Source organism: Calidris pugnax, unplaced genomic scaffold (assembly GCF_001431845.1).
Source record: "Calidris pugnax isolate Ruff unplaced genomic scaffold, ASM143184v1 scaffold39, whole genome shotgun sequence".
NCBI classification, from domain to species: domain Eukaryota; kingdom Metazoa; phylum Chordata; class Aves; order Charadriiformes; family Scolopacidae; genus Calidris; species Calidris pugnax.
In genome coordinates, this window is record NW_015090828.1 from 5,432,967 (window position 1) to 5,446,815 (window position 13,849).

General features: G+C 40.5%; 1 protein-coding gene across 2 annotated transcripts in view; it reads right to left on the reverse strand.

Moving 5' to 3' along the window:
* Window positions 1–6,757: 6,757 nt before the first annotated feature.
* RHOBTB1 (Rho-related BTB domain containing 1) overlaps window positions 6,758–13,849 on the reverse strand; it is a 55,607-nt gene continuing 48,515 nt past the window's right edge. For both annotated transcript variants that reach the window (XM_014940576.1, XM_014940574.1), the window contains 4 exons: window positions 12,800–12,950; window positions 11,085–11,173; window positions 9,533–9,638; window positions 6,758–9,033 (listed from right to left, as the gene is read on the reverse strand). In XM_014940576.1, the coding sequence (XP_014796062.1) occupies window positions 8,864–9,033; window positions 9,533–9,638; window positions 11,085–11,173; window positions 12,800–12,950 (516 nt within the window). In that variant the 3' untranslated portion in view covers window positions 6,758–8,863. The remainder of the gene's footprint in view (window positions 9,034–9,532; window positions 9,639–11,084; window positions 11,174–12,799; window positions 12,951–13,849) is intronic.

Here is a 13,849-nt window from a genome sequence, read left to right on the forward strand (position 1 = left end):
AGCCTGTACTTGCCAATAGGTAAGTGATGAGCTCTTGAATTGCCACCATTTAGAAGACCTACCTATTTAAATGTAAGGGACTCTGCCCACAGCACAGGGAGAGAAAGAGCAGGCTTGGGTATTTCTGCAGTGGAGTGTCGTTAATGAGGATCACAGGAACAGCCACAAGCAGATCACCGAAGCTCTGCTTAATCCCCAGTCCTGCCTCTGACAGTGGCCAACAGCAGATGCTCTGGGAAACAAAGCAAATGTAAGCATGAAATGGTATCTTGTGGTATACTCTCAACTTTCAGTGCCTTGGGCTTAAGTCCCTGAAGCAGAGGTGATGATGATCCTGTATTGGACAGCTTTCCTCCCCAAATATTTCTTTTAGGATCTGTGTGAGATTCTAGCCTGTGTTGTCCGGCAAGAAATTTTGCAGTTCAAATAACACTGGTGTGGAGAGATGCTCTTGGTTATGAACCTGCCATGTGCTACTTTCATTTGATGCCATTCAGCTCTCATACTATGGGAGTGCTTAGTTACTCCGTGACAGCCTTTCCACCTTCCTGGAGTTTGGGCTTCTCCAATTGCCCCTGTCCCCCAGGCTCAACACAGCCCTTAATGTAATAGATGCCTGCTTTCTCAGCAGGCTAGAAGGACTAACGCTTCCTGAAAAGCCTTCTGGTTTCCTAGAGAATGCCACTTCCTACCAACGTGCAGACAACTTAACACAAATACAGTGATTGTGCCAGCCTGCCCTCCCTGTGCCCAATTATAGCCTGTATCAAAGAATGAGGATGCTCATGAAATGTCAAGTGCCCATATCAAATGGTTTTGACTTGATTAGTGCTTCACTCAAATGCTGCCAAATCAGAAGATGACAGTGTAGCTGACTACTGAAGGGACAAGGGGAAAATGTTGTGGCTGCATTTTTCTCCCTAGGTATTGCAATTTAGGCCAAAAGGGAATTCAAAGAGAATCTGTCTTACACTGATGGATCCCTGAGAGAAAATAGCAGTGGATGAAATGGTGAAAGAGCAAATTAGTTGAACCTGTAGCTTATACAGGGACCTGACAGCCCATTCAAGAATTGATTCTCATTAGTTGTGCACCCAAAGGAGAGAGATCAGGGGCAGGTCTTGAACATTTGTATGACCCTGGCAAAACCACTTCTGTTTCAGCTCTGCTGCAAAATAAAGATAACAATCCAGAGCCAGAATGGTACAGCTTTTGGATAAACATCCAGGAGATGTAAGGCATGCTAGAGTAGTTACAGACTCTTGTGGATTCATCTGTCCCTTGTGCTCTCTCTGACAGCAGGCAAAACCCAATGCCCAGAGAAACAAATAACTGCATGACCATCTAGTGATACGTCTCCTGAAAACTCCCAGCTATTTGTTTGACTTTAGAAATTGCTCAGTTGGGCATGCTTTCTATGTATTTATTAGCTCCCAGGAAACTTCTCATCCATGAACCTTTCTGGATTACCTGTGAACTGATGCAAGCTCTTCACATCCCCAGTCATGTGGCAGGTTCTGCAGCTCAGCTGCTCTGTGTGGACATCATGGCTGAGAAGGAGTAAGAAAGAGCTTAGAAGGAACAGAAGTGCAATGGGCAAAACTGCTGGGTTTCTCTTTGGTGTCTGTATACCCAGGTTTAAGGAGGCAACCTTTTGAAGCCTGAGGGGACAATGTAGAAGAAAGAGAGAACTAGGAAGTTGCCTCCCCAGTCTCTCACCCTGTGTTAGTGGGCTGGGAGGGTGAGGAATGTCTCCTTGGTATTTTTTTCCTAGAGGAAAACAGAAGCCAAGGAGCTAGAGGAGAACAGCAAGGTCACCAAGTGCTGTCCCAACAGTTGCAGCTTATGCAGCAAGTGCCTGCCTTGCACAGGTGCATGGCACAGGTGTTCTGTGTACCACTGCTCAGGGCAGGCCACAGAACCCTTCCTGGAGCCCTACAGCAAGCTCAGACCAACACTTATTGGAGTGTCTAGCCAATAGGTAGTAGAAAAGATTGAAGGTGAATCGTTTCATGGTTTCTAGCAAACTCGGGCACCAGCCTCCTTGCCCCTTTGTTCAGCCATGGAGGAGCAATCAGCTCTATTAAGAGTTTGGAAAATTCTGCCTAGCAACCCCTGAACTGACCTTCAGTCCCCTCTTCACCTCCAGACATACTGGAGAAGTCTAAGAAGAAAAGAAAGCAAGTCTTTAATTACCCAATTACCTTTTGATGTAGTCATTTCTACGTCTTATTCCTCCCATCTTCTTAACAAATTAGCTTCCACAAAACAAACCTTGCTGTGACTACAGCAAACAACCAAACAGACCCCTCTGAGCAGATAAACCCCATTAAATGCAGACATCAGCCTCTACAGCTCATTACTACTGTTCCTTTTCTAGCCTTGGAAACCTGAGAAAGGAGAGGTTTGTGCAGCTGTAGGAACTGCAGTCCTCCACTGATTGCAGCACCTGCCAGAGAGATGCTCTCTGTCCCATAGGCCAGAAATCATGTCAGTGTACTCAAACTGCCCTTGGCCAGCCAAAATGAAGGGGGAGCAAAGCTGGGGAGGACCTGCCTCTGCAGACCAGCCTGACAGGGGCAGGAAAAGCTCTGTGTCCCCCTTGGACAGCTACAAAGGAGAGGCAAATCTTAATCTCTGAAGATGAGTAGTGTGTGAGTACTTACACTTGATTAAGATGATTGTTTTAGAGTGCTGTCAGATGTCTTACAGACCACAGGATTAGTGACACCTGATCACAACCCCTGCAAGCCAATGCAGCTCATCCTGTGGACTCTGGGCAGGAACGGGGAGCACTCACAGGGCCTCAGAGTCCCCAGAGGCTCCTCAGAAACCCCTTTTCTTTACACTGCTTGGGGGGAAAAGGCATCATCATCTAACAAACTTTCATCACATGATGAGATCTGTTAATTATTTAAAATTAACCCTAGACATTCTACAATTGAAAATGTAGATGTGATATAATCAGCACAGGGATCCACAAAACTTGACAAGCAGGCTGTAAGTCTAATTGTAATTGAGGACCCAGGAGAGAAATCTAAAGAAAGAAATTTCTTTGTAATATGTAGTGCACAACTAATATTTGTAATAGCTGGGGGACAGGGGAAATCACATCTGATCATCCAGTCAGAATGACCAACTTAGATTTAATGACTAAGATGCAAATTTAATCATATGCTCTTAAAATAGTGTTAATTGTAATTTGTGGTTTTTGGTGTTTTTTTTAACCTGTGAGGATAATTTGACTACTCAGCACTAATGCCTGGAATGCCATGTAATCCTTATTATACAGCCATAACTTAAAAAAATATTAATCCCCAGGAGTAATAAAGCCTCCTTTTTAGAAAGCGTTAAAGGCAAAAAAAAAAGTCTTAGGAAAATCCTCCCTGTGAAGTGTCATTACCTGGCTGCTTATCTAAAACTTCAGAGCAGCCAGAATGGAGCAGGGAGAAGAGACAGTCCCCAGTGTGGTTGCTCAGACCTGTGCAATACGGAGGGATGGCACCCAGCTTGCTAAATTTATCCAGTAATGAAGACTGTTTTTCTTTAAAGCTGAAAACCAGAGCTACTATCTAAAAGGAATCTATCCCTTCCCCATTTAGCATCTTCAAATGGTACCTGAAATATTGCTGTCCAGGCTGTCACGCAGCTGGTCCTTGTGTGTTCTGTGACTTGGTCTCTGACTTTGAGTGGTTTTTTGTTTACATTTTTTTGTCTTGAATTCCATAAACAAACCAACACCTGGTCCTGTGTGTTCTGTGACTTGGTCTCTGACTGTGAGTGGTTTTTTGTTTACTTTACTTTTTTTTTTATCTTGAATTCCATAAACAAACCAACACCTGGCTGCCACAGAGTTTTGTTCTTCCACAATGTGCTGTCCCAGTGAAGGAGACTGGCTGAAGATCCTTCATATATTGGGATAAGGTCCTTGCTGTTTTGGAATATCCTTCAGCATGAGACAAAAATAAATATAACCATGTCCAGCAGGTGGTACTGGGCACCTCTGCAGGCCAAAGGACAGGTTGTGGGGTAGCAGTGCTATACAGGGAAGGACTTGAGAAGAATCAGCAATATAATGTTTTCATAGTAACCTGTGTCCCCCCACCCTGTGGAGCAGGGATGCAGGACTTGCGTGATGAGAACATCAATTGCTGCAGAGCAGCGCAGTGGGATGTTGTAGCTATATAGCCTGCTTACAAATGAAATAATAAGGCTGAACAATTATAAAGGAGCCTTTACAATTCTGTTGTCCCATGCTAGCTGCTCTCTCTGAATCACATCTTTATCTCAGTTTGACTTTCTGTAGAGCTGGGATACATTAGCATAATCATTCTTGCATCCTCTGATGTTCAAATTTTCTTCTTAGTCTCCTGCAGCCTTGATCCAAAAGCTTTTCATATTTCTACCAGAAATCAAGATTTTTATGTAAGCAGCAGTGTGGGATTTAGTTTGCATGTATAAATATACATAGTCTCACTACTCTGGCTGCTAGTGCAAAGTGAATCCATGACACGGGTTATATTCTCTTAGCTAAAGGCAAAGGCATATGTTAACTGACAATGAATTATCCTATTGTAGAGCCTGCAGGATGGGGATTATTGCTGCTAACACACTATCTTATCCTGCATGCAGTACACAGAGAAAACTTCTGTTACCAGATTTGGAACACAGGCAAGCGATAATGTGTAAATTCATTAAGTGGCACCTCAAAGCCCAGAGTGTGTGTGTGGGGGTATCGCATCCATTTCAACAGGAATTTTGCCTGCAGGAGAAGTAGATTCATGCAAATGCTGTTAGATCATTTTACTAGACCAAAAATCTGCCGGGATGCAGGAGTGGCAAGCCACCTCGCTGTATAGTACATACATTGGATTCCAACCCAGAATAAATAAATGCTGGCCTAATCAGTGACAAGAGTATAAAGACTGTGATCTAGAAAAAAAAGGACAGAGTAGGGACATAACTGTATTTTCATCTGACAAAGCAAATCTCTTCACCAGACTGTAATCTTAAGAAGTGTGGAAGAACCAATATATTTCACCATCCTGGAGTTTAGGTATCAAAATTAATCCCATTTAGTACTTTAGATCTTTACCTGAACCTCTTTGTGCAGAAGATGGAAGACCTGGCCCCCAGAATAGGATTTCCAAGATGCATTTCAGCTGGTCTCCTGGTTCTTGTTAATGGAACCTGGAAAAACGCCCTGATTTTACGAATCAAACACTTCCAGGTGTAACTGATTCTTGAGGGATATCTGTGGGCCATTTGCTGAAGAATTAGGGCAATAAAGCACTGTGCTGCTCTTGCCTTACTTGCTGTGTTACAACCCTGCTTTCAGTGCTCAGTAGGCAATCACAAAATTGTAAGGGACCTTTAGAGATCATCTGGTCCAATCCAGGTTCACCTGGAGCAGGCTGGACAGGAATGTATCCAGGCAGGTTTTGATTATCTCCAGAGAAGGAGACTCCACAACCTCTCTGGGCAGCCTGTTCCAGGATGAGCTGTTCCATAACCTTTCCAGGGATGGAGGTCAGGCTGACCGACCCGTTGTTTCCTACATCCTCTCTCTTGCCCTTGGATGTCTGGATTAGTCTCTTCTCCTGGGCAACCCTTCTTAATATACCCACTATTTAGAACTATCTAGCTTACCTTTGCACACTTGGAGGCCTGATCTGACTAAAGGACAGAGATGAGTAGGTCTTCAGTGAATGAAATTAGTAAATTGTGGCTGAAGTCTGGCCAATCCCATTTTACAAAACACAAGGTGGCCAATCCCATCTTCTATTTCTGGCTTTGGTGTGCTGTTTGTGGGTGGTAAGCCACAGAAAAGTGGCTTGTGTTGTGATGCAGAGGAACTTGCTCGCAGAAATTCTGTCTTAAATAACAAATAGAAAAACACAGTTTTTAGGAAAATAGCTGAATGAGAGTCTCCAGAAACAAAGGACATAAAACTCTTTCTAAATGGTCATAATATTTAAAAAATGAATGCCCAGAAGAGCAATGCTTCTTATTTGCTCCCTCCTTCCATGCTACTGGTTTTATCATAATCAATCAAGAGAAACATTTTTACATCTAATGTCTTCACTTTTTCTGTTGAGACCATTACCTTTTCTAACAGTAAGAGCAAAGAAATAAAAATTTGCTTCCAAAAATAAAGGTTATGTAACATTCTCATAAATCAGCATGTTAAAAAAAATGTACACTGTGTGCTGAATGTACTTACTTTCAGTGTCCTTGGCATTGCTTAAGAGCTTTAAAAAAGATCACAAACATGGCACTCTGTATGACATCTTGCAAAAATCCTCTACAAAAGAATCAACTTTCTATCTCTATCAACTAAACAACCTACATTCAGGGAGGTAGTTGCTGAGAGTTCACTAACAGGTAATGAGAGATTCTGTTCAATGGTTGACAACTCGGGCAGTGAGACAACAGGGAAAAGAGTGTCTGTACAAAGTTAGACCTCATGGACTTCCTGCTGTTTACCTGCATTTTTCCTCCCTGCGTCTGTCATGACTAATTAGATTCATGTCCCTTGGGTAATACCATGGTAATTAAATATCAGAAACCATGGGGAAAAGTGGCAAGAGATTTTTTTGCTCTGCAGTTTAGCAGTAAGTGACGAGCACCAACCTTCTACCATCACATACAAATGCTGTAGGATTTCCTTCTGACATTCCCAACCAGAAATCCTAATATGCCATCCAAGTATGCAAATACAAAATTTACGAAGCTTCTTTAAAGAGCTGGGAGACAATTTGTAACTAAACAGTTTTATTGACTCTTTTTTTGCAAAATAAAAAACACAAAATAACCACCAAGATTAAAGGCCATAGACAGCATTAACCAAATGAACCAGCCACTTGGTTATAGCAGCTGATAACTAGCACAACTGGATATTATTGCATATACCTCAGGTTCATTTATATATCCATTACAGTTTGGCAAGATTACAATCATACAGTAGCTTTGGTTGTGTAAAACCTAGTAGCAATACTTACTTAAAATGTGACTCGTTAACATTTTATGACAACAGGTATTTATCTCATCTTAGTCTTGACACATCTCTTCTTCATTCTTCTCCTCCATAATACACATTATCACTGACCAAGAATTAAGGAGACATATTTGCAACCATCACTTATAGCCCTTCTTTATCACCATGCGGTGATGAATCTTATAGGGGTAGGAATCTGTCATCACTTGCTTTCTTTACAAAAGTTTGTAGAGCAGCACCTGCCAAGAATTAGTCCATTCAGAATGCAAATATGTAGAGGTGTATATGGCTTTCAGTCCAAAGCCTTTCCTGACCTACAGTAGTGGGGTTTGACTGTACTGCCTTGCCTTTGAATACAGAAAAAAAACCACAAACAAACAGCTTTTCACATTGGTATGCTGAGCTGCCAGCACAAAACAATATTAACGAACCTAAATATACAATACTACCTTGGTTACAGAACTGTGCCTGAGACACTGTACAGGATTGCATGTGTATGTTCTACAGTCTATGTATTTTAGTTTTGGTCTTTTAAAAAATGCTCTCATCCCTATGTAATCTAGTGTAACACTGCAGCTTTAGAGTAATGGTTGATAAAAAGTCATAAACACACAGGCTATTTGAAAATGCTGGAGTCTTTTTTTTTTTTTTTTTTTCCCCTGCACCACTTCTGCAGAATTCCTGCCTTTCTGCCATCATTTTGCCCCCCAGCTTTCTGGGAATATCTACTTCCAGGGGAAATATACGATCTACTTAAAAATAATCTAACATTTTGAGTTCTACCTGGGAAAAGCTACGAAACAATTTGGATCAAACTGAAGTGATCTTGTGTATAAAGATCCTTCTTCATTTACAAAATGCTGTAACACTAGATAACTCCTACTTGTTTTTGCAGCCCTTTCATTTGCTTGCACTCAAGCAAAAAGGAATTCAGCATAAGGAATGGCTGCATGGTTAAGATCCCACAGAATAAGGTAACTGCCATGCAGTAATTAAAATGCAAGCAGTGTAACTGCTTTTTGTATTCAGATCCATACTTGTATAAGGATATAAATTAATAAGCCCTTCTAAATGATTTCAGAAATATTCTCTTTGATCTAGACATATAAAACCTCTGAATACTTAGAATCACTAGATTTCACATGGCCCACATAGTCATAATTATTTGCACTTACATGGCAAATATTAGAAATACATTTGCCTGCAGTTGAACAGGTAATTATACTGCCTATTATTCAGCTGAGCAAAGATCAAGCACTCTATATCTTGCAGTTATTGGATCTTATTCTAACCCTTTACTTTAGAAAGGGGAAATAACCATTTAATTATATTACCAGTGCACAGTACTTAGTTTAAAAAAGACAACCTATACTAGGCAACTAGATTTTTCCTAAGATGACTTTTTATGAGATACTCTAAAAGCAGTCTCTTATGATTGAAGATTGTCTATTTCACTGTACTCGCATAGTAAAAATAGTTAAAATCTAATTACAAAGCTGCTACATGGTTATTTTGTGGTCTGTAAAATAAAACGGTATCTAGATTTTTTTTTCTGAACAAAATACACCAGACAGTATAAAAATATTTCCCAGTTAGAGATTGAAACATTAATGCTGGATTTTTTTTGTGTGTGTGTATAAAAAGAAACATAGTAATGGTAGACATTTATCTGCTTACTAGCCAAAAATATAGATATGACTTCAAGGAGCTGTTCCAGGCTCACGTTCAGGGAGCTTGTGCTTTTGACCCTAGCAATAATAAATGCACATGTGGAACAAAGTTTCCTGAAAACCTGAACTACATCTTATTTCTAACAATAAGACTAATTTCTGACACTGGCTATGGATTTCCACTTATTTGCTTTGTTCAGGCAACTACAGCAGAGGAATTCCAGAAGCACCACTTCCGCCTTGAATGATGTTTATTCAGTGCAACATCTTCCTTTTCTCTTTCTTTTTTAACTCGCTGGTAGTGATCCTCTTCCTTCAAATACCACACAGGTGGCCAGCGATGCCTCTCAAAATATTCTTGATTATCTGATTAAAAAGAAACAATTGAAAAAACCCCAAACAAATCAATAAGATACACAAATCCCAGAAATGTCTGCAAAAAGCTATGCCACTAATCATTTATCCAGTCTCTATGTTAGCTGGTTTATTGGGGATTCCCCCAGTTTCCTCATATGCCTTAATTACAAGGTGAAAAGACTTTGAAAGCGGCTGGTTGTAGGGGGCCTTAGTCCACCAAGGACTGTAAAAAAGCAGGTCTGTTGTAGAGTATGTTTTTTATAGTGGAGCCTGAAAATAGCTCTGTTCCTTTTAGCATCATTGAAATAGTTATAGAACATAATGCTTGCCCAGGAATCAGGTTAATGATTATGACCTTTCTTTACAGATAAGAATTATTTATGAATGCGACTCAAGATAGTCTCATGGCTTAGCTATCTGAGCTCATCTTAGTCTTCATGTTTAATCAACTGGGTGGGGAGAAAGAAGGGGAAACCACATAAAAACTGGGAAGGAAAGGTGCCCATACCTGAAGATTTAGCTTTGATTTCCTTGCGGAATTTGGAGCAAACACTGTTGTAATTGGTACAGATGTAGTGCAAGCACCAAGCTGCCAGCTGGTTAGCATTGTGGAACTGTAAAGAAAAACAAAGAGCTTATTCCATTTCCTGAGGTAATTATTCATTTTGCAGCCCTAATTAAGAAATAAAGCTAGAACGGTCCCTAGCAGATTGTATCTGGCAGCGCTTTCCTAAGCATATGGGGGAGCTTTTGAGGCTGAAGTGGCCTCTAGATGCCCTAGACCTTGAGGACATTCTGCTGGAACAACCAGTGGCCCAAAAGGCTCGTGGATAGTTCCTTAGCACGCACAGCATCTGGCAAACTGCGTTCGGTCCGATCCAGGATCTGAACCCAAGGCATGCCAGATCTGAATCTTCTGCTATGACTGCACCAGAACCCTGCTCTGAAGTATCTCCCTGGAAAATGATGCTTGTCAACAGAAATCAAGTATTACTGGAAGCTCAATACAAAATCTTGTACAAGTTTCCTGTGGTCGTAAGGAAGCACAGCTGTAATGCAAGTCAGATTGTATAGCATCTGTATCTATTTTGGCATTCTGTCATCTACTGTGATCTTCTCCGGTTATAAACACACCGTATTGATGTAGGTACTGGGCACAGAGGATATCCTAACAGTCGTTAAACATACTACTTTTGTCTCCAATCAGGAGAAAAAAAACCAACCAAAAACCAAAACATCCTTCATAAAATCAAAATGAAGTGAAGCGAGCTGCTTTTTCTTGGAAGGGGTTCAGTCCTGGTTTTGCACCAGCATTATGTGTATTGCAAGAGAGGTGCTTGAAAGCAGCTGCAGGATGTCTTGCACAGTGTCCAGCTTGTGCTGTATTTCAGTGCTACCTAAACCCCAGACTTCAAGCCAAGCTGCTGCCAGACTCATCGTTAATGTGAAATGTAAGAATAATAAAATTTAAAAAATATTTTAGCTTGTACTGCTGTATCTGGGAGACTGCTGTAGGACTCCTTTTGGAAAACAGAGGTGTGCAGTTTAACTGTGAGCGCAAGAAACACTGAAACATATTGAACATAAAATAGTAGGATTTGCAGTCACTAAATGATCAGATGACTGGCTCTGAGTAGCCATTCTAAGAATAAAAAAAAAATGTTGTCTTTGCAATATATGTCTAAATATATCTACAAGAACTGAATTGAAAGGAACCCAAGAATCATTCACCATTACAAAGCTGAACAGCTTCATTACATTGCATTTCATGCTACTGAAGCATGGCCATGAGAACGTGGGGCTTGGAAGCTCCACAATCAAGAAAAAATAAAATATGTATTTGAAAGAAAATGCCTCTGAGATTACTTAAATAGACGTCTCATCTTTGAACTAATGGAAAAATCCTTCTTTAAAATAGCAGATAAAACTAAGTTTTATTGTCAGACACTCTCAGAACTTCAGACTTTGAGCCACTTAGAAGCGACGCTCAAAACCAGTAAGGTGCTAAAAGCAAGTCCTGAAGTTGGCCAGAATCTGTTTTAAAAAAAATGCACACTGACCTGTGCCAATTCCAAATAGGCTAGTACTTCTCCATCTATTGCGATACCGCTCATGGAGGCTTTTGTCAGCTCTTGTACTGCATGCTGTTCTGTTGGAGGAGAAAACTCATCACTCACATGGGTCGCATTTCAAGGTCAAATCATCCACAAAGAACCAAGAAGGCATGTTTTCCCTCCTCCCAGCGTTAGCTCTAGCATTATGCAAGTGGCACATCCACCCAGATTCCCTAAGCAACTTCAGATTCAGCTGAAGTCAAATTCTGGCCTTCAAAATTGTGGCATCACAGGTATAAACTGTCTTACTCGAGTGGAGCACAGTCCATATGAAGATTTGCCCCTTTGTCCCAAACTATTTCTGGTTTCACAGACAATTCTTACCTCTTTCTTAGAAAAGGCAAGCCTGCAATTAATAACAACTTATAGAAGGACAAAGTTCAGCAGCCACTAGTCTCTTTCTGGAAGAACGGATGGGTGCAATATTCAATATAAATTAGAAATGGATCAATTGTCTCTTTTGGGTAAAAAAAAGCAATGGCCAAGTTTTTAAGCAACAGTGCACTTGCCATTGCACTGTGAATTTATTAATGGTATATGCACAGAACTGATACAGAAAAGTTCACTTCAGGCCTCTTCAGATTTTCAGATTAATCTTTCCTAGGGATCCAGATGAAAGCTTACCCTCCCTCAAAAGTCACTTCAGTTCAAGAGTCTCCTTAACCCTTTCCTAGAATCTTAGAGGTTTGTGTGTTTTTTGGGAATGTTGTCAGCTGATTTGATTCTTCAGTTGTTAGCAGTAGCCTTTGGACTCAAAATTATTTCATCTAAAATTAAATTGAATGAAATATTCTTAATATGTAAACATACATGTGTATGTTTACGCTGCAACTACTTAAAAAAATAACCAAGACTTCAGTTAAAATATGCATTAAAAAATCAGGCAATAATGATTTGATCTGTCAGAACCAGTGAAGACAAGGAACACAGTCTCCATGAACAACTGAAGGAGAGCTAGGATTTGGTATGTGATTAAATTTTGCCTGAATTTTGTCCTGTAAACATGTGTAGCTTTGCTTCATCTGTCTGAGTTTTGGCATTGCACATGTCTTCAGAACAATGCCAAGTCACATACATAGAAACAAACCAACCAACCAGCCCCACATCTGGGGTGTGTATGGATTTAATTTTAAAACTAAGTAGTACCCTATCCTGTAATTTTTCTCTAAATACATGATAGAAAATTTTTTCTTCCTGAAATGAGGGTTGAATCCTCATGTATATACCAAAATATCCAATTTTCATCTAGGCAGTGAAAAAGGATCCAGACAGCGGTTCTAAAAGCCACGATCATCTAGATCAGTTTTGAATTGGCTCAGTTACTCTCTTCAAATAGAAATGTATAATGGAGCACTTCATTCGTTACATAATGGGAAGCCTGGGCTCCCTACTGTTTTCAGGTAAATTAACAACAACAGAATGGATATTACAAACCAAAGACATTACATCAATGCTAAAGGGGAGGTTTACTCCTCCTGTTTTTAAAGCACAGAATACTGGTTTAGCACAAAACTAAAAAAGGCAAGATAAAGGCAGATATATTTTTCTAAGTGAAAATACCGATTTGTATTACAATATCCCTCTCATGCATTCCAAAACCATTAAAATATGTTTCAGTCATTGCAGAATACACTGCACTGAACAAGGCCACAAATTCTTACCTGCTAGTGCAATCAGGTGAGGAAGGCAAAACCTATTTGCCAATGCAATTAACTCAAGTGTGTCCAGTTCCTGATTGGAGGACAGTTGCTTGGTATACAAATAATCTAAAACAGCTTGCATGGAAGTCTTGTTTATGTTGGGAAGAACTACCTGGAAACGATATATAAGAAACAAGTTTCTAATAATGAAGGGACTTTCATAGAGAGGCCATATTTAACTTCTGCCACTTTGCTGGACCGTCTCTTTTTACACTGCAAGTCATTTTAGAAATGCAGAGAAAACTTTTTTCAAAAAAGAAATGTCCCACTGAAGTTCAAGAAGCTGCCACCAGGTAAGCACACCTCCGTAATCAGATCCTTTGCCGGTTTACATACAAGGAACTCTACCAAATTACTGGAATTGGATCCACATCCACCAGTGAATCTATGCAATGCTTTCTACCTTGCAAATGGACAGCTATGTCGGATACATAAAGCCATTGAGCACTTCCCATGCCAAACCCCCCTTGGTAGACTTCTTGAGGAATGCAATCTATCTGCTCCTGGCAAGAGATATTCTGGGGATTCTGAGAATAACCGAAACCAAAGGATAACAAAAATCCCCACTCCTCTCATTCTGTTTATAAATAACCAAATTATCCAAGTAAATGATGGTTGGGAAGGGACTGAGAACTGAAGAAATGAGGCAAAGAAAATGTAAACCCTTTCTGCCACACACGTGTAATTAAGTGCAACCACCATGTAATGGAACTACAAAGACTAGGACAAAAGCTCTCGCCAGCACAACCCTAACTCCACTGCAGGGAAGCCCAAAAGAAGAGGAAGGAGAGTTAGAAAACCTCACTGTAACCTGTCACTTTAGCATCTCAACTGCAGTTTGCACACATGATCACTCCTCCAAAGAACAGGGCAAAACTGATTCTTGTGGGGCTCAAGGTTGTGGCAGGTACGTCTTGGGTACTGCTTCCACTACCCAAACTAGCTGATCCTGTTAATCAGCAATATGTAACATACTTCTTCATAACTCAAGAGATGCTGGCGCTGAAGGAT